The 22,355-nt window shown below is 42.7% G+C and overlaps 1 protein-coding gene across 1 annotated transcript in view; it reads right to left on the reverse strand.

Moving 5' to 3' along the window:
* LOC123755955 (mucolipin-3) overlaps positions 1-21,953 on the reverse strand; it is a 54,261-nt gene extending 32,308 nt beyond the window's left edge. The window contains exon 1 of the mRNA XM_045738946.2: positions 21,715-21,953. Within this exon, the coding sequence (XP_045594902.2) occupies positions 21,715-21,787 (73 nt within the window). The 5' untranslated portion in view covers positions 21,788-21,953. The remainder of the gene's footprint in view (positions 1-21,714) is intronic.
* Between the last annotated feature and the right edge of the window lie 402 nt (positions 21,954-22,355).

Raw genomic sequence — 22,355 nt, forward strand, 5'->3', positions numbered from 1 at the left:
GATTAATAAATCCAAGTGTCCGATTTGCCTTATTACGAACATTTATGCATTGATCCTTTTGTTTTAAATTCTTGCTAATCATAACTCCCAGATCCCTTTCGCAATTCGACTTCGCAATCTCAACACCATCGAGCTCGTATCTTGTAACCCTATCATCATTACCTAACCTCAGAACTTTACATTTATCAGCATTAAACTGCATCTGCCAATCCTTCGACCATTTCAAAACCATATCTAGATCAACTTGAAGTGATAGTGAGTCCTCCTCCGAATTAATTTCCCTACCGATTTTCGTATCATAGGCAAATTTGCAAATGTTGCTACTCAAACCTGAATCTAAATCATTTATATATATTATAAACAACAGAGGTCCCAGGACAGAGCCCTGAGGCACCCCACTTACAACATTTTCCCACTCTGACTTGACTCCACTTATACTAACTCTCTGTTTCCTTTGGTATAGCCATGTACTAATCCAGCTTAATATAGCACCCCCAATACCATGAGACTCTAACTTTTTAATCAGTCTTACATGTGGCACTGTATCAAAAGCTTTGCTAAAGTCAAGGTATACAACATCGCAATCCTTACCACTATCAACTGCCTCAACAATGCTAGAATAAAAAGATAACAAATTTGTTAAACATGAACGGCCATTTATAAAACCATGTTGCGACTCAATTATTAATTTATGTTTTTCAAGATGAAGACGAATTTTATTTGCTATTATAGATTCGAGTAACTTTCCCACAATAGACGTTAGGCTAATTGGTCGATAGTTAGACGCAAGTGATCTATCTCCTTTCTTAAAAACTGATATCACATTAGCAACTTTCCAAAACTCTGGCACTCTGCCTGACTCTATTGATTTATTAAATATGGTTGACAGTGGGTCACAAAGCTCCTCTTTGCATTCTTTAAGCACCCTGGCAAACACTTCATCCGGCCCTGGGGATTTGTTTGGTTTGAGTTTTACTATTTGTTTAAGAACATCCTCCCTGGTAACTGTTAAACTCGTCAACCTGTCCTCGTCCCCACCCACATAGACTTGTTCGGCTGAAGGCATATTGTTAAGTTCCTCTTTAGTAAATACAGATACAAAATATTTATTAAAAATACTACTCATCTCTTCATCACTATCTGTTATTTGACCTGTCTCAGTTTTTAATGGACCTATCCTTTCCCTAGTCTTAGTACGATATAACTGAAAAAAAACTTTAGGATTTGTCTTTGCTTGCCCTGCTATGCGAACTTCATAGTTTCTTTTTGCTTTCCTTATCTCTTTTTTAACATTTCTAACCAGTTGTACGAATTCCTGTTCTAAAGTGACCTCCCCATTTTTAATCCTTTTGTACCAAGCTCTCTTTTTACCTATAAGGTTCTTCAAATTCTTTGTTATCCACTTTTGGTCATTGGTATTCGATCTATTCAATTTGTATGGTATACTACGTTCCTGTGCTTTGTTTAGAATATTCTTAAATAAGTTATATATTGAATCCACATCGAAATCCCCATTTACGTCACCTATCGCTGGGTTCATGTCTCGCTCCAAGACCGGCCCCCACCCCATACCCAAGACTTTCCAATCAATTTGACCCAAAAAATTTCTAAGGCTATTAAAATCAGCTTTTCGAAAATCTGGCACTTTAACAGAATTTTCTCCTACAGGTCTATTCCATTCTATGCTAAATCTGATTTCTTTGTGATCACTGTTCCCTAGCTCACTCCCTATTTCGATGTCATTAATTTGTGTTTCCCTGTTAGTTAACACTAAATCTAAAATATTATTTTCCCGTGTTGGTTCCTTAATGTGTTGCGTAAGAAAGCAATCGTCAATTAATTCTAGAAAATCTTCTGCTTCACTATTCCCTGTTTTGTTCAACCAGTTTATTCCACTAAAATTAAAGTCACCCATGACGTAAATACTGTTAGATCTAGATGCCCTAGATATTTCATCCCATAGATGCTTTGCTTCCATTCTGTCTAAATTTGGTGGCCTATATATAACTCCTATTATAATATTATTTGTTTTTTCGTATAATTCTATCCAAATAGTTTCTGTGTGTGGCTCAGTTTTGATTCCCTCTTTGAGACTACATTTCAAATTGTCCCTAACATATATGGCTACTCCCCCTCCTCGTCTAATATATCTATCTGTGTGAAATAGTTTAAATCCATTTATTTGATATTCAGCTAATAGTTCTCTATTTTCTACATTCATCCACGTTTCGGTAAGTGCAATAATATCTATTTTTTCTGTGCAGACAAGAGCATTTAATTCGTTAATTTTATTTCTTAGACTTCTACTGTTAGTGTAATATACCCTAAGTGAATTGTTATTTTGAGGCCCTTCTCTTTCCCTGATCATTTTGCCAATTCCTTTCTCCCACAAACACATACTTTTATTACCTCCTTCCTCCAAATCAATTCCCATACCTCTATCAGCTAGCAGTTTAAACCCAAACAAACACCTCTAACCACTTCTTCCAACGAGTTCGCAACAGCAACAACCCCAGCTCTCGATAGATGCACCCCATCACGAGCATACATTCCATTTCTTCCATAGAAGCGTTCCCAGTTGTCTATGAAAGATATTGCATTTGATTTGCAATATCTTTCCAGCCGGCAATTGACACCAATTGCCCTCGACATCCATTCATTTCCCACTCCCTTTCTTGGAAGAATGCCACATATGATCGGGATTCCTCCCTTGCTCCGAACTATTTCAATGGCTGTCCTGAATCTCTGTATTAGTTCCTCACTCCTAACTCGTCCAACATCATTACCCCCTGCACTAATACAAATAATGGGTTTGTTTCCATTTCCCGTCATAATATCATTCATGTTTCCAACAATATCACCAATTCCAGCTCCCAGATAGCAAACCCTTAATCTGTTCCCCCTATCTCTGGCACAAAACGTTCTGTCTAAATACCTCACCTGGGAATCTCCCACAACCAAAATTCGCTTCGATTCTCCCTTTTCCTTTCGAGCGGGTTGAGGGACCTGCGCTTCAATGCTCCTCGTTGCTTTGTCTACCCTTTGAACAACAGGTTCACCACAGCACTCGTCCTCTAATACGTCAAATGCATTAATGTAACAAACTAGGCTGTTGTAAGAATTATCCAGAGTGGTTTATCGACAAAAGAGAATGGGAAGCTGAGCCTGCATGGTGACCTGACCCCCAGGGGAATTCGCGGTGGAAATAACCGACGCTTTGTTCATAGCTGCGTATAATGAACCATCCTATAGTATTCAGTAATTTAGAGAAAATTAGCCTTTATTCATTTTGCATTAAAATTGTATTGTATAATAGTACTGGATACAATATCAAGAGTATTCTAATTATTGAGTTTAAGTCACCATCAGTGACGTCACGAATCAGATCTAACTTTTAAGGCGGAGTGACCGGCGGTCATAGGTCAGCAGGGGTGACAGGTCTACTATTTCTCAAAGTTTTAATAACCATTTTTGTGATCGGGAACAGCTCTGCCGTTAGAGGCTTGTGTAATTTATTTCAGTAAAATAATTCAACCAGTCTGGATCAATTAAGTACAACAGAGTTTAATTGTTATAACTTAAACCTGGCTAGTAACTTGGTAAAACTTTGACTAGGCGGAAGGATACAATGTTCTGTCTGGGGTAGACCAGACAAGGAAGAGATCAGTGTGGTCACGGAAGCAGCTGGGAGAGGTCAAACATCTTACCTCTCCCCAAGACCAGCCCAACATCTTAGCTGGAAAACAGAGAGGTATAGTTGCTATGGTTATGTATAGAAATAGTCTCATTTGCCATTCAGGTCAAGTAGGGAGTGTTAAAGTGACAGGGAGTGAACATATTTAGATTTTGTTTTAGTTTTCTTTTAATAAATTAAATTTGTTAATATTTTGCATTTCATTATTTCCATGTGTTTTATGTGTAAACTTGTCCTGGTCACGTGGTCCACACGAGGTAAAGTTGGATTGGGCGCCGATTCTAACATCGAATCGGAATTATCATTACCGTGTAATTTATTCCACACTCAAGGTCATCGTATATAGTGGGGATCAAGCCCCTAGGTTGATTAATTAGCGTGATCGATCCAGACCTCGATCATTGCTCTTGTATTACTGGTCTGGTGGTGGCAGCGTAGAGGCGACTCTAGGGTTTTGCTCAGAGCTTAGGTCACGTCATACTGGGTGTAGAATCCTAAGTCGGTCAATCGTCTTAGGACCACGTGGCGGGGAGTTGGCTTTGGTAAAAGTTTTGGAGTCCCTTGGTAGAGAATAATAAGTAAGAATACGGGTAGAGGGAGTAGAAGGAAGAGAAGTAGAGAGAGGAACCAAACCCGTGTTACAATGGTGCACAGCGGTGGTTTCAACAATTTTGTTTGAAATTGTTGAAAGGCTCACGCGTCTAGCCGTTCGAACACGTGCGCGGATGCTAAGGAGACAGCCGCGGGCCAGGATTAGCAGTGCGCCCCACAACAGTGCGTTTGAGTGGGGATTGGCGAATCTTGGGTCATGCGGGCTGATATGATTAAGGTTTAGTTAGTAAGATTAGGCTGTTAAAATAGATTTATTGAAAAGGAGACCGCTCCGAGTTGATTGGACTGGGTACCATACTCGACCCATTGCAATTAATTCAGAGGTGTTGGGAGCCGCCATACTCTCAACAGCAGTTCCTTGAGGGCTGTCGGGGGCGGATATATCTGTGGGACGCCAGTAGATAGTCCGAGGGCGTTATTAGACGACCCAAAACGCTAGGAAAAACGTAATCCGTGAAGGGCGTTGCGGCCTCCGAGGGACGGACTAGTAACCTACCTAGCAGCGATTCAACAACTAAGTGATCGCACACTTAGTGGAGGTTGAGTCGTCCCTAGTCATAATTGTTGCTGAAAGCTGCGTGTCGCTCTGTTGGAACCTAGATGGTGTGGCCTCTAGGCTAGGTGTGGTACAGCGAGCCGGTAGGAACAATTATAAGATTAAGTCGAGTGCATTTTTGAATTAAGTATACTTCAATTTATAAAGTAATTTTCCAATTATTTTCGCTGTTCTAGAGATTAATTTTTTTTCCCTTACATTCAATCCCCGGTTATGGAAAATTATGTTGTGGTATTTTTTTTCAGAATGTTTGAACACAGGAGAGGCGGACCAATATAAACATTGACACTTCTAGTGAGTGAGAACACTTGGCTGTACAGTCAGCTGAAACCTGTGATATAGTATAGGAATTTTTTTTTTTATTTTTAGATACATGTAATAAACGTTAGGTGTGTTCCTTAACATGTCGAGGTTGACATTGATGGGGAGTGGTTAGTACACGGATGTGAACTTGATAGTTCCGTAGTACGCTCCCGGATGACAAAGTTCAGTCTGATGATATAACTTTAATGTTTATGTTTGAGCACGATGTGGCCGGCTCTAGAGGACACATGGACTTGGCTAGTGAAGAGCCAAGAGTTTAATAGCTAGTTTTTGATGGTAGAGTAGGGCCATGTTATTTAGCTATGTCAGTAAGGATAGGATGTATGTTTCCTGATGTTTGAGGATTGCTGTCAGTTGACAGCTGAGAAAAATATGAACATGTTTATTATAATGTTGGACTATTATTTGTCAAATTTTATTAGTTAGGTTAGCTTTTGTTTGTGGCATGAGTTGAATTGTGGGTTTGGATACTAAACCTCGTGAATTTTAACAAATTAACAAGGTTTACTAAGTGCTTGTGCGGGGGGGGGGGTTGTAACAAACTAGGCTGTTGTAAGAATTATCCAGAGTGGTTTATCGACAAAAGAGAATGGGAAGCTGAGCCTGCATGGTGACCTGACCCCCAGGGGAATTCGCGGTGGAAATAACCGACGCTTTGTTCATAGCTGCGTATAATGAACCATCCTATAGTATTCAGTAATTTAGAGAAAATTAGCCTTTATTCATTTTGCATTAAAATTGTATTGTATAATAGTACTGGATACAATATCAAGAGTATTCTAATTATTGAGTTTAAGTCACCATCAGTGACGTCACGAATCAGATCTAACTTTTAAGGCGGAGTGACCGGCGGTCATAGGTCAGCAGGGGTGACAGGTCTACTATTTCTCAAAGTTTTAATAACCATTTTTGTGATCGGGAACAGCTCTGCCGTTAGAGGCTTGTGTAATTTATTTCAGTAAAATAATTCAACCAGTCTGGATCAATTAAGTACAACAGAGTTTAATTGTTATAACTTAAACCTGGCTAGTAACTTGGTAAAACTTTGACTAGGCGGAAGGATACAATGTTCTGTCTGGGGTAGACCAGACAAGGAAGAGATCAGTGTGGTCACGGAAGCAGCTGGGAGAGGTCAAACATCTTACCTCTCCCCGAGACCAGCCCAACATCTTAGCTGGAAAACAGAGAGGTATAGTTGCTATGGTTATGTATAGAAATAGTCTCATTTGCCATTCAGGTCAAGTAGGGAGTGTTAAAGTGACAGGGAGTGAACATATTTAGATTTTGTTTTAGTTTTCTTTTAATAAATTAAATTTGTTAATATTTTGCATTTCATTATTTCCATGTGTTTTATGTGTAAACTTGTCCTGGTCACGTGGTCCACACGAGGTAAAGTTGGATTGGGCGCCGATTCTAACATCGAATCGGAATTATCATTACCGTGTAATTTATTCCACACTCAAGGTCATCGTATATAGTGGGGATCAAGCCCCTAGGTTGATTAATTAGCGTGATCGATCCAGACCTCGATCATTGCTCTTGTATTACTGGTCTGGTGGTGGCAGCGTAGAGGCGACTCTAGGGTTTTGCTCAGAGCTTAGGTCACGTCATACTGGGTGTAGAATCCTAAGTCGGTCAATCGTCTTAGGACCACGTGGCGGGGAGTTGGCTTTGGTAAAAGTTTTGGAGTCCCTTGGTAGAGAATAATAAGTAAGAATACGGGTAGAGGGAGTAGAAGGAAGAGAAGTAGAGAGAGGAACCAAACCCGTGTTACAGTCCTTAGGTGTAGGCTATCAGTTGTCGGTTTTGCCAAGGTCTTCTTAAGACCCCTGTCTTTCACAACTTGCCAAGACGAGGTCTTCTTAATACTGGTCCCGTCAGTCCTTCTTAATGAGGTCCCGTCAACACTGGCCTCCTCCTTCGTTTCCTCCCGAAGTCTCAGCCGTCGTACCTCCTCCCGCAGGGAATCCATCTCTGCTCTCAGAGCTCCAACCAGACTCACCAAATCCTTCACTAATCCTTCCATTATTGCAATAATAATGTTACTAGAATCGGAGCTCCAGCTAACACAACCTCTCACTGTGACTGACCTGACAAGGGCTGAGTAGATTAAGTCAAGCAGACTAATAATTGCATTGTTGGTACTCCTTTGAGAGCGGAAGCCAAACTGATAAGGGTTGAGTATGTTAAATTTTACGAGGTAGGGTTAGAGCTGTTTGTAAATAATTTTCTCGAATATTTTTGATAATACGGGTAGATTTGATACCGGTCTGTAATTGTTTATGTCAGCCGGATTGCCTCATTTATGAACTGGCATTACTCTTGTTTTTTTTAAGGATATCAAGGAAGGAATGGCACGCTAGATATTTGTTGAACAGCAGAGCTATGGGTGGCGCAAGGGCATGGGAGACGCTCTTGTATACCATAGATGGTATTTCACTAATGTTCCCCCTTTGGTTTTTAGTGAGTGAATGATGGACACAACACCTGTAGGGCTGACTGGTGAAAGGAGAAGAGAGTTTGGGTACCTGCCTGAAAGATATGTGTTGATATGTGTCTGAGTCTGTGAGATTTTTTGGGAAAGGTTAGCACCAACCATGAAAAGAAGCTATTAAATTCAGTTGCCGTTTCTAAATCTCTTGCAGGTGTATAACAATCCTTGGAAAGTTTTATATGGTTATGTGATTATTGTTTAGATCCTAAGATGTTAGAGATGGCTTTCCATACTCTATTCATGTTGCCTTTTGCGTCTTTGAATCTACTCTCGTAATAAGAAAGTTTTGCATTCCTTATGATACTGGTAAGCATTGATGAGTGCCTCTTAACTACTTCCTTTGTACTAGGCCAATCCTATTTTTTTTCATAGTCATGTTTTTTGTTGATTGCTTTAAGAATGCCACTTGTGAGCCATGGATTGTTTAATTTTTTGTCAGTTCTTGCTTGGTGAGGAGAAGACAATGAGTGTTGTAGAGGCTTAGAATTTTGGAGAGGAAGAGGTTAGCTAATGAATTTATGTCCTGTGTATTATTGAATTCAGATTCCCAGTTAATATTGTGAAGTGCATTTGTGAGATTGCCTTTTGCTGCTTTGCTGTGTAGCCTGACGGTAAGTTTCTTGGTGTCTGGTGGAGTTATATCCATGTTTGCTACGAGGAAGGTAGGATAGTTGTCAGTTGTTCTGACAGTGACTATACCAGATACAAAGGGAGCTGTTATGTTAGTCCATAAGTGATCCAATGTAGCAGCGGATGTTTGAGTGATTCGGGTGGACCTGGTGATTGTGGGGATTAGTATACAAGAGTTCATGCTGTTTAGGAAATAGTCGACTTGAGGGCTATTTTGTTGACCTAGGTCAATATTAAAGTCACCCCCTAGAATGATGTGATTTTTGTTAATTGTTGTTTACGATAAGATTCCGTAGGTTATCTGATAATGAGGCTATATTAGTATTGAGAAATCTGTAGATAGCTCCAATAGTCAAGGAGGACTTAAGGGATTTAATCGAGAACTGAGCTAAGGTATATTCACAGTAGTCGTCTCTATCACTAATGACCCTACTGCAGATGAAGGTATCTTTGGAATATAGCTGTGCCACTTCTTTTTTTTTATTAGGCCTACAGTTGGGAATGGCTTTATAATCAGCTAAGTTGTAAAGTTGGGTATGGTCTTTACTTAGCCAGGTTTCTGCTAAAATAATAAACGATAGTTTAGTACCTAGTGCTGTGAGTAATCCATTTATATCACCAAAATGTTTACCAAGTGATCTGACATTTTGGTTGAAAACTGATAGGCAAGTGTTATTTGGGAGTTTTTTTTGTATATGTCTAACCTTCACTTGAAACAATCTAATGATCCCACGTCTATTATGTTACCCGGTAATTTGTTCCATAAATTTGCAATCCTGGTTCCAAACCGATATTTACGTAGGTCTTTCTTGAATCTAAACTTATTCAATTTATATCCACCATTTAGATTATAAGGTTTTAAGCTGGTAATCGCTAATCGCATAAACAGGCGAATTTCGGTAGGCCTAAAGTCACCAGAAGCAGCGTGAGAAGGTCAGGGTAGCCTAACAACAAATTATCGTGCTAATTTTCTAGGCATATCTACTCGACGTGATACAGTATCAGTGGAGCGTCTGGACTTGTCACGTGACTCTGTATCACTGTTAGATTGGTGAATTTGCTTATCTGTCGCTGGGGGCCAAGAAACGATTAGACCAGAGGTTCTCAACTATGAGGGAATTCCCCGTAGGGAAATTTTATTCATGGGTGGGGGAATATGGAACCACAGACTCAAACTGTTGGGATAAGAATCGTGGCTTCCCAGAAAGACAATTTCTGTATTGAAAGAGATATAATTGACTGGCATGCGTGGCTTGCGCAGCCGTCAGCATTATTATTATTATTAACATTTTTATTAACATCAAAAATTAAACATGACTAGTATTTTTAATAAATATTTTATTTCTGTAATTACTAAGGAGGAACTTAACATCATGCCTTAAGCCAAACAAGTCTATGTGGGTGGGGAAGAGGACAGGTTGACTAGTTTAGCAGTTACCAGGGAGGATTAAACAAATAGTGAAACTCAAACCAAACAAATCCCCAGGGCCGGACAAAGTGTTTGCCAGCGTACTTAAAGAATGCAAAGAGGAGCTTTGCGATCCATTGTCTACCATATTTAATAAATCAATAGAGTCAGGTAGAGTGCCAGAGTCATGGAAGGTTGCTAATGTGGTACCAATTTTTAAGAAAGGAGATAGATCACTTGCGTCAATCTATCGGCCAATTAGACTAACGTCTATTGTGGGAAAGTTACTTGAATCGATAATTGCAAATACCATTCGTCTTCATCTTGAAAAACACAAATTAATAATTGATTCACAATATGGTTTTACAAATGGCCGTTCATGTTTAACAAATTTGCTATCTTTTACTCCAGCATAGTTGAGGCAGTTGATAGTGGTAAGGTTTGTGATGTTGTATATCTTGACTTTAGCAAAGCTTTTGATACAGTGCCACATGAAAGACTGATTAAAAAGATAGAGGCTCATGGTATTGGGAGTGCTGTATTAAGTTGGATTAGGGCATGGCTATACCAAAGGAAACAGAGAGTTAGTATAAATGGGGTTAAGTCAGAGTGGGAAAATGTTGTAAGTGGAGTGCCTCAAGGCTTTGTCCTGGGACCTCTATTATTTATAATATATATAACTGATTTAGATTCAGGTTTGAGTAGCAACATTTGCAAATTTACCGATGATACAAAAATCGGTAGGGAAATAAGCACGGAAAGGGACTCACTATCACTTCAAGACGATCTAAGTAGAGTTTTGAAATGGTCGAAAGATTGGCAGATGCAGTTTAATGCTGACAAATGTAAGGTTTTGAGGCTAGGTAATGATGATAGAGTTACAAGATGCGAGCTAGATGGTGTTGAGATTGCGAAGTCGGATTGCAAAACGGATCTAGGAGTTATGATTAGCAAGAATTTACAACCAAAAAATCAATGCATAAATGTTCGTAATAAGACAAATAGGACACTGGAATTTATTAATCGAAGCGTTAGTAATTAGACACCTGGTGTTGAACTGAGTGGTTCAAAAAGTTCCAAGGAGCACGGGCTATGGTGAGCCCATAGTGAACTTACCTGGCACATGAACGGTGCTGTAACTTGTACCCTGAAATTGTTGTTGTTTTAGATTCAGCTGTTCGGAACAAGTTCCAAGTAGCACGGGCTATGGTGAGCCCGTAACTTATCTGGCACAGGAGCGGGGCAAGTAGCATGAGCTATGATGAGCCCGTAGTGGACTTACCTGGCATAGGAGCGGGGCTGTGTAGCACGGGTGAGCCCGTGCCCTGAATTTAATAACCAATCCTTATATATATATATGTCTCTTTGTTTCCGGGAAGTGTGTGCGTCATATCACCGCCTCTCCTCTTCCAGGGAAGGAAGTGAACAAATCTAAAAGAGCCGTGATGAGGGTTCGAACCTACATCCGGGTTAATCCCAGCGGCGCCTTAGTCAACTGGGCCACGACATGGTTAAAAAGAATTGCCACCGGGAGTGCTACTGCCCTCACACGGATCCCGCAGCCTCTCCCAGACATAAATTCGGGTTTTACACAATTTCCCCCATGCACCCGGGCTCTGTCAACCAGATACTCTCCCTCTTCGCCCTTACTTCATTCCACGCAGAAATCACAATAGCGTAATATATCAAATGAAATATCACGCTATTGTGATTTCTGTGGGTAATAACCCTAATGTTTGTTTGTTATGCCAAGTACCTTATCATACATGTCATTCAATTCATGTATTTATTGTGCACCCCATACCCATCCCGTGGGCGGAGGGTTTTATCATACACACTCGCTAAATTGGGTTGTATTGTCGTAATCCCTATTATTGTATTTTTTTGATACTCAAGAATATTGCTCATATGTGGATATGTACAGATTGACGCATGATTATATTGTAGCCCGGAGGGCTAGTTTACGAAGCAGCGTCACTCTGCTGGTGAGTGCACAAACACGCACTCACAGCCCCGGAGGACTAGTTTATGAGGCAGTGTCACTCTGCTTGTGAGTGCACAAACACGCACTCACAGCCCCGGATACTTCTGTACTTGCTCTGCTCTTCTTCTCTAGGGGGGGGGTCGTGCGTTAGGGTTACAGAGTGTGGTGTCTGCGTACGGGCTTTCTGTTTATCTTATTATTATTATTATTATGTGTTTAGGGGCTTGGTTGGCCTCGAGTACCTGGTTGATGGGGTTCTGGGAGTTCTTCTACTCCCCAAGCCCGGCCCGAGGCCAGGCTTGACTTGTGAGAGTTTGGTCCACCAGGCTGTTGCTTGGAGCGGCCCGCATACCCACCACAGCCCGGTCGTAGTAGGTTGTAGCTCTTGGGCCACCAGCTGTGGGAGGGGGACGTCTGACCTTAGGGGGTAAGACCATCGGGTCTTGTAATGTGTCGATGGTATTCCACACCCTGACGGTAGCTGGTGTGTGCTAGTGACAGTGTTGACGGCTGTGGTGGTGTGGGCTGGGGAGAGGTCGCCTTACACCAGGCGGGTGTGACCTGCAGGCAGGCAGGGGGGGGGGGGAGGGAGGGGGTACGGTTGGGCAGCCTTACAGAGGAGGGGGGGGAGGGAGGTAGCAGGGTCTCGTTACCTCAGGGGGGGGGTGTCATGATTACCACTCACCACACGCACTCAGCTGGCAGCGAGAGAGTAAAGGGAACATATACATTCCTCGCTGTTCACAACATTATTTGCTATACTCCTCCTTGCATTCGAACGAGTAATTACCTAAGTGTATAGTTACAGGATGAGAACTGTGCTCGTGGTGTCCCGTCTTCCCAGTACTCTTTGTCATGTAACGCTTTGACACTACTGACGGTCTTGGCCTCCACCACCTCACTTAACTTGTTCTAACCGTCCACCACTTAAGCTAATTTTCTTATATTTCTTCGGGAACTTTGTTTAGTAAGCTTAAATCTATGACCTCTTGTTCTTGAAGTTCCAGGTCTCAGGAATTCTTCCTTATCAATTTTATTGATTCCCGTTACTACTTTGTACGTAGTGATCATATCGCCTCTTTTTCTTCTACCTTCTAGCTTTGCCATATTTAAGGCCTCTAACCTTGTAGCTTTTGTCTTTCAGTTCCGGAAGCCATTTAATTGCATGTCTTTGCATCTTTTCCAGTTTATTGATGAGCTTCTTAAGATATTAAGATATAATTAGAGTGGGAGAAGTTATGTCAGTGACGGCTACATATTGGTGTCTGTCATTATATGATGGAGTATAGGTCAGAGCAAGGGCTCGGAGTCCACAATGATGAAGTTTAGGAGACAGATATAGTTTACAGTATCAGAGACCTTTCTCAGGTCAACGAAGAGGCTGATTGGGAACTCATTTTTGTCAATGTCTGTGTAGATTATATCATGGTAACAGGGTTGTTGATTTGTGGAACCAATTACCGCGTAACGTGGTGGAGGTGGGGTCCCTCGATTGTTTCAAGCGTGGGTTGGACATGTATATGAGTGGGATTGGGTGGTTATAGATAGGAGCTGCCTCGTGTGGGTCAATAGGCCTTCTGCAGTTACCTTTGTTCTTATGTTCTTATGTTCATGCAAACTAGTAATGGCATCATTGGTACTCTTATAGGATCTAGTGAAGCCAAACTGGCAGGGACTTAATTAATATGTTAAATTGTACAAGGTAGGAGCAAAGCTGTTTGTAAATAATTTTTGTCAAACATTTATGATAAAATCGGTAGTATTGATATTGGTGTGTAATTGTTTATGTCAGCTGTATCGCATCTGTTATGAACTCAAGTTACTCTTGATATGTTAAGTATATCAGGACAAGTATGACACTCAGGAGATTTGTTGACCAGAGAGAGCGAGAACTATCAGGAGAAAGTATCAATTCATTACGACTATATAGCACTTGGAAGGGGTCAGGATAAGGATTTGGGATGGGACGGGGAAAGGAATGGTGCCCAACCACTTGGACGGTTAGGGATTGAACGTCGACCTGCATGAAGCGAGACCGTGTCGTTTCATGCAGAGACCACTTGAGGCGGCTTGCTTATTGTGCGCCCCATACCCGTCCTGTGAGCGGTAGCGCAAAAATAATTATTATCGAGAGTACAAAAGGTCTTAATAAGACCCCAACGGAGATTTTTTCATTAATAATTACATCTAACCTGCACGCCTTACAGTTACAATGTCAGCTATATATAGTTACAGACATTTTTTAATTGCAACATCAATGTATTTACAATAAATTGTAGTACATTGATGGTAGATCTTTTGCCCATACATACACTATTTTAGACATGGGCTAACGTCCAGAGATCACTCCTCTCCTGACAGGGAAGTCTGTAACTTACTGGATAGTAGACGAACGTATAGACCCCATACCCATCCTGTGGACGGTAGTGGACCCCACACCCATCCTGTGGACGGTAGTGGACCCCACACCCATCCTGTGGGTGGTAGTGGGCCCCATACCCATCCTGTGGACGGTAGTGGACCCCACACCCATCCTGTGGGTGGTAGTGGACCCCATACCCATCCTGTGGACGGTAGTGGACCCCACACCCATCCTGTGGACGGTAGTGGACCCCATACCCATCCTGTGGGCGGTAGTGGACCCCATACCCATCCTGTGGGTGGTAGTGGACCCCACACCCATCCTGTGGACGGTAGTGGACCCCACACCCATCCTGTGTGTGGTAGTGGGCCCCATACCCATCCTGTGGACGGTAGTGGACCCCACACCCATCCTGTGGGTGGTAGTGGACCCCATACCCATCCTGTGGACGGTAGTGGACCCCACACCCATCCTGTGGACGGTAGTGGACCCCATACCCATCCTGTGGGCGGTAGTGGACCCCATACCCATCCTGTGGGTGGTAGTGGACCCCATACCCATCCTGTGGACGGTAGTGGACCCCACACCCATCCTGTGGGTGGTAGTGGACCCAATACCCATCCTGTGGACGGTAGTGGACCCCATACCCATCCTGTGGACGGTAGTGGACCCCACACCCATCCTGTGGGTGGTAGTGGGCCCCATACCCATCCTGTGGGTGGTAGTGGGCCCCATACCCATCCTGTGGGCGGTAGTGGACCCCATACCCATCCTGTGGACGGTAGTGGGTCCCATACCCATCTTGTGAACGGTAGTGGACCCCATACCCATCCTGTGGGTGGTAGTGGGCCCCATACCCATCCTGTGGGTGGTAGTGGACCCCACACCCATCCTGTGGGTGGTAGTGGGCCCCATACCCATCCTGTGGACGGTAGTGGACCCCATACCCATCCTGTGGACGGTAGTGGACCCCATACCCATCCTGTGAGTGGTGGTGGACCCCATACCTGTGGACGGTGGTGGGAAAGGTTACAGAGGCACACAAAGTGCTCAACAACTGAACCTCAAAATGTATTTAGCAAAGCAAGTTACAATATTGATAAGCTAGTGTCACATCTTGAACACCCCGCCCTCTCTCCCCCCCCCCCCACATCCTGTGGGCGCTGGTGAAAGGATGTTCATACATATACATACATGTGCAATTGACGATCATGAAACAATGATCATTTGTATGCGAAAAAAACACACAAAGAAATGGGAAAGGAAGATGAACGTTTCGGCTGTTTAAAGCCATTGTCAACACCAGACTGACTAGGAGAAATAAAGGGAAGGGTGCAGGTCAACAGTAGTGTTAAACAGTCTCCGTGGTGTAGTGGTAAGACACTCGCCTGGCGTTCCGCGAGCGCTATGTCATGGGTTCGTATCCTGGCCGGGGAGGATTTACTGGGCGCAATTCCTTAACTGTAGCCTCTGTTTAACGCAACAGTAAAATGTGTACTTGGATGAAAAAACGATTCTTCGCGGCAGGGGATCGTATTCCAGGGACCTGCCCGAAACGCTACGCGTACTAGTGGCTGTACAAGAATGTAACAACTCTTGTATATATCTCAAAAAAAAAAAAAAAAAAAAAAAAACCAGCTGAATCCGACCACATATCCCCAGGTAAAGTATTACCCAGAAGCAGGTATAGATTAGCTTAGAATCTGACCGCTTATTAGGATTAAGCGGTCAGAGCATAAGGGTGAAAGATTAAAGAAAAAGCCTCACTGAACACACAATATATGAATATAATATTGAAACATAGTAACCCTTACAGAGTTTTTTCTTAAACTGTTGTGCAATATTGTAACTTAAAAATGGATCAAGTTTGTACATACCAGTACTAACACTGATAAGATTTGGACACTGATTAAGGCAGACTCAATCCAATTCCGTTCCACGATATCACCGCAATTAGTAATGCTTTTCGCTCCATCCCACTTAATAGTGTGATCACACAAACTCGTGTGTAGATACAATGCACTAGATGTTTGGGCAGTTCTAATACTATAAGCATGTTGGGACAAATTAGTATCAAATCTTCTTGTTTCAGGAGCTGTTCACTTAGGACAGTTAAGCAAGTCCCAGCTGTGTCTGGGTACAAGTGACAGGATGAACAACCCAGCGGGTTTTCTTCCTATTGGGGAGTGTTGTACATGTTGCTATGGCGGTGTGTCCACTCACAGGATGAGTGACGCTGCCCAATACTGTCACTATGGCGGTGTGTCCACTCACAGGATGAGTGACGCTGCCCAATACTGTCACTATGGCGGTGTGTCCACTCACAGGATGAGTGGCGCTGCCCAATACTGTCACTATGGCGGTGTGTCCACTCACAGGATGAGCGACGCTGCCCAATACTGTCACTATGGCGGTGTGTCCACTCACAGGATGAGTAACGCTGCCCAATACTGTCACTATGGCGATGTGTCCACTCACAGGATGAGTAACGCTGCCCAATACTGTCACTATGGAGGTGTGCCCACTCACAGGATGAGTGACGCTGCCCAATACTGTCACTATGGTGGTGTGTCCACTCACAGGATGAGTGGCGCTGCCCAATAAACTCGCCCCTCGGGGCAAATTTTTTTTTTTATTATTTCTCCGGGGGCCTCTTGACTTAAATGGCGGGTCCTCCACTACACACACACTCTTGCGGCTGGCAGTGGTGTGCGTGACGTCCCTTGGTTCGTTTTTAGGTTGTACTTCCGTGCCAGTGCTCAGTGCTCACTCAGGTGCACGGAGTATAGCGACAACAACAATAATAATGTTATCATGAATAGTGCAGCCTCCCTTAACATTGTTTCCCATGGGTACAATGACCCGAGGACCAATATTCAAGAATACTGCGCTCATGTATCATGTATATCTGCATAGTAATTCATTTTGTCGGGTCAGGCAGTGTGTGTATATATATTCATGTTAGGTTTATATCGAGGTCCTTCCCCCCGAGGGTTCGAACCTACGTCCGGGATGATCCCAGACGCGCCTTAGTCGACTGCACCACGACATGGTTAAAAGAATTACAACCTGAAGTGCCACTGCCCTCGTGAGACTCCAGCAGCTTCTCCAAAACACAAACCATCTTCTCCAAAGCGTCTGGGATCATCTCGGACGCAGGTTCGAACCCTCATCACGGCCCTTGTGGATTTGTTCATATGATATATCCCGCTATTATGATTTCTGTGTGTCTTGTGTACGTGTTTACTACTAGGTGGACAATCCGTCTTCAGTCCAAGCCTATTCCTTCCAGCGGAGGTGTTCCACAGAGGTGTTCTCCTAGTTTGGACACCACTGGCAAGGGGGGCGGGGAAATATCAGGAGAAAGCGCCAAGATTGATTGATTGATGAAGATTAAACCACCCAAAAGGTGGCACGGGCATGAATAGCCCGTAAGTGGAGGCCCTTTTGAGCCATTACCAGTATCAATAGATGATACTGGAGATGTGTTAAGGTGCGACTGCACCCTGCGTGACGGGAGACGTCTCCCGCGAAAAGCGCCAAGCCATAATTACGAATATATAGCTCTGGGAAGGGGTCAGGATAAGGATTTGGGATGAGACGGGGGGGGGGGGGGATTCCACCAATCGTAGACAGTAGAGATGCGCAGCCAGGCAGGAGTGCCCAATCCGCAGGCGAGTGAGGGGCCATGTCAAGGAGACGGGAACAGTGACGGGTCCATGGACGCGGAGAGGCGCCCTCCCGGAGGTTCCCCAAAAAAGATGACCAAAGGGCTGTCGCCATCTCTGCCTCCCATCCCGCAAGGCCCGGAGCCGGCCCGGAGCTGTGGGAGAGCCTCCGTGAGGTCCCGAGGCACCTGTGTAAAGTCGTGAAGACCTTGCGCTCTCCTTGCTGCAGCCTCAGCCACCTCGCTGCAATTAATTCCGACATGCGATTGCAACCCATTGGAGAGAGACCGACCAACCCGGGGAGCCAGAACACAGTTGCCCGGGGATCTGTGTCACAGTATGACGGTGGACCCGCGGTTCCCAGTGTGGGGGCACCGACCCCCACCCCCCATGGAGCGCTCAGAGCACCGTGGGTGGAGGGCCTTCAGGTATAAGGGGGGTGGGGGGGTTGGGGGGGTAGGAGCGAAGGGGAGCACTAACCGATAATTTAACTATTAAGAACTGTAGTGTAGTCACGTAGCGGCGGTGACTCACATGTAAAGTGTTTGTTTGTATTGTTTTCAACGCTCATCAGTTGGTAAGTTGTTATATAAAACATTTTATAATATTAACCTTTATGTTTTCATTATTAATTATTCATAAAAATATTGATTAATATATATTCATAAAAATATTTATTACTAAATATTCATAAAATATAACTTAGTGATAAAATATATAAGATGCAAGTTATAAAATATAATGCAAATTTTTAGGCTCTTTTTCTAATTAGTGCACAGTATATAAATTTTAAATATTTTTGGGGTTATTAGTTTTAAGCTTAAAAAAAAGAGTTCAGTAGGAGATATTACTTCGACAAAAATTGCCTGAGTAAACAAATCCAAGAATATATGTCGACAATATAATCTGGAATATCAGGAATGTGGATTTATTGAAGTAACCAACTTCTACCAATGTGCATAATGTGTAGAAAGCATATTTCTAACGAGGCAATGAAGCCCTCCAGATTGATCATTTGAAAACAGTAAACTGACAAGTTTGAGAAGAATTTATAATTTTTTCATCCCTACGAGATCAATTTAAAACGCGCCCAACACTGTCAAACATGTTCAAGATCAAGTAAGTTTATTGAGATCATAAAATACATCCCAAAAGGATTGAGTAGCTTAGGGCATTTCTACCCTCATCTACTTCAATTCCCTCAGGAATTGTTCTACAGTTGGATGAATCAACTTTGCTGGGTAATGAATCTCTGTTACTCGCCAATGGGCGCTTCATTAAAGCAAATCAAATCAAATGTTTATTCAGATAGAAGTACATACATAGATGTATGTACATTATAAACATAATGCCGGATTTCTAGATAGAGCGAGTACATACAAGCCACTAATACGCACAGCGTTTCGGGCGAGGTGTGGGAAAAACACTTAGACTAAAACTTAATACTAATTGTGATCAAAGTATAAATTGAGTTGAAAAAGGGACAAATGGGAAACACGGCGGAAATTAGTAGTTATTCAAGTTGGTCAACAAAAGATGAAAGTTTGACCAACGAGTTATTTGGATTTTGGAAGACAAGGAGAAACAGATACTAAAGTAGTGTCGCATTTCCTGTCGCTGAGCAGTTCTCCAAAGGAAACGAGATTCCGGAGGGAGGCCACAGACCCGCCAGGATAGACCACCCTCAGTGACTGGTCGCTATCATGGTTTTGTTGCTTATTTGGAAAATGGCGTTCTTAATATCCTCCCCATTCACTGTGTTGATCATCGCCAGCATGTGCTTGTGAAACAGCTGTGTAGCGGCCTGAACAACTCCTTACACCTGGCATAGCATTTTGTGCCCGAAACGCTATGCCTGTTAGGGGCTTTGCAAGACTAAAAACATCAATGGTATTTATTCTCATAAACCCAATGTACCTTCTTGTATAAATAAATAAATAAATAAATAAATAAATAAAAAAATAAAAATACAAATTAGGTCTGTTAATAACATGAAGTCCACGCTCTCAGTGCTAGGCTGCTCCGGAAATTGGGTGCTTAGAAAGATGAAGATTTTAAGCGTTTATTACTTCACGTTGAAGTTCTTTGACTGTCAAAAGACAGCTATTTAAACGCTTTTAAAATCTTATCGACATAAGTAAATAAGTAATTATCAACAAGAAGGCACCAAGTCGGTGAGACTATAACCGACTTTTCGATATAAAAGTAGATTCTTTTTAACACATGATTTTCTCAGTGATAAACTAAGAAAGATTAAGCACGATATTGCTTATTAATCAAAACTATTTGCTAAGTTCAGTAAGATAACTATACGGAAATGAGATCAATCTTATTAAGGCTAAGTCAGTTATCTCTACGTTTATTTCCAAGTTACAACATTTTCAAGCGCAAGGTGAGTAATTGGGAGATGTACCAATTTTCTAGCTTGTCTTCAACACTAATGTCATCACCACTACTGTCTTCATCATACATAAACCCTTGTCATGATACTCGACAACAGCTTAGCTGTTGGGAAATGGTCCTCTCTCATCATAATGGTGCGTACTAATACCTATTAATATCCACTTATGTCCATTCATCCACTTGTAAAGACTTATCAGAACTCGAAAAAGAGTGGTGAGATATGACGATAATTTTCATTGTATATTGAGAGCATTTGTATATGTCTTGAGGATGTGTCGGAGAGATCTGAGGCTCTTGTGTTGCATGGTCCAGATAGGCTTATAAGACCATTTTCAGATCCTGGAGGAGTTGCAGCAGAGGAGCAACTAATTGAGCTGCAAAACGGTTGAGCTAAAGCCATGGTTTAACAAATAAGGGGGGTAGAAATAGCCTAAGCTACTCTATCCCTTTGAGATGTATTTCTTCCTTATCTCAATAAACATACTTGAACTTAAATAATATCAAGAATTTTGGTTACAGCGGGAAATTTCAGTTCCGTGTCTTTCAGACTTTGTGAATCTGATGTATCGAATTTGAGTTAAGCGTCCAAGTATATTAATGCTACGGTTATAAATTTATTTTAATAATATCTTCCTTAGTGAGTTGCAGACAGCGGAGGCGCAGCGGTTAGTACTCCGATTTCTTAACTCTCCGCGTTCTTACGGGCTATTCATGCCCGTGCCACCTCTTGGGTGGCTTATTCTTTATCAATCAATCATCTCCGCGTTCAATCCCCGACCGATCAAGTGATTGGGCACCATTCCTTCCCCCCGTTCCATCCCAAATCCTTATCCTGACCCCATCCTTCCCAGTGCTATATAGTGGTAATGGCTTGGCGCTTTCTCTTGATAGTTCCATTTCTTTCTTAACTCACGGGGTTCCGCGTCCCTTTTTCACTAGAGTCAAATTTATATGAATGGAGAATTGGATAACTGACGAGTGTACCTTTGTTGTTTGTTGACCAGACCACACACTAGAAAGTGAAGGGACGACGACGTTTCGGTCCGTCCTGGACCATTCTCAAGTCGATGCTTTGTTGTTTAACACCAAGTGATAGTTAGGCCAGGAAGTGCGTGCTGGAGATCGGTGTATAGAACCCAGCGGAGGCACAAATAAAAGTTTGAGAATCCCTGGCCTAGGGGAACTGTACACGTTATGCCTCTGTTCACCTAGCAGTAATACCAGTAATACATGTACCTGGGGGTCAGGCAACTGTTGTGGGTTGCATCCTGAGCAAGGTCAGTAGCTGGCCTTGAGGGGACCTTGGTAAGTCTGCCTGTCCCCGACAACAGGAATGATTAACTTCATGTTGCCAGATAATAATCGCGAAGGAAAAAAATATTATTGAAGTTAAGATATTTACAATGCCTGCTAAGTAACACTAAAGCCTGACACTGGAACACTGACATCAAGTCGTCAAACTCATCCGTCACGACAACGGGTCTGACGAGACGGGGACTTAAAGTAAATCCCAAATATAATTAAGTGATTTATATAGAAAATAGTTTGAATATAAATATTAAAGGACTGATCAACTTACTTGAAATATCTGAAGCACACAGTTTAAAAGTGTTACACGGGGAGTCCCTCATGATGTAGGCGGAGTTCACCATTACCTCCTGGGAATTCAATGTCAGATTTTTTTTGTATATAACTGGAGCCACAGTGTGAGCACAGGTCCTTCCCCAGCAGTATCTGCTGCTAAACTACTTCGTATATTGACACAATACTGGACTACTGATATCTCTCGCCTGGTATTCGTCGAGATAGCTTGAGGCATGAGTCAACTGTTTGCTTTAACTGTGCCTCCGGGCTCCTGCTGGTGGTGGGGGGGGGGGGGGGCTGTGTAGCGTGACCTGTCGTGCGGGCGGGGACGGCGGCCCTCCTCCTGCGCCTCCCACGGGGTAAGCACTGAGGCTAATGTTCTTGATACACATGCTTGATAATTTTATAGTGATCTGGAGGACATTGCGAGAGCAGCCCCGGGCTTATCTCCCTCCATTGTTTACTATGACTCCATTATCGGTCTGATAACACTCACACTCCGCCCTTCATGGCCCTCACAGACATAACAATGTATATATATACTAGAAAAAAATTACCGGTAGGTTTGCTAAATATCCTACCTAGCATAGACCAAAATAGGCCTATTGAGGAACCTATCTACCTATGGGTTAGTAG

This window comes from Procambarus clarkii, chromosome 43 (genome assembly GCF_040958095.1).
Source record: "Procambarus clarkii isolate CNS0578487 chromosome 43, FALCON_Pclarkii_2.0, whole genome shotgun sequence".
Taxonomy (NCBI): domain Eukaryota; kingdom Metazoa; phylum Arthropoda; class Malacostraca; order Decapoda; family Cambaridae; genus Procambarus; species Procambarus clarkii.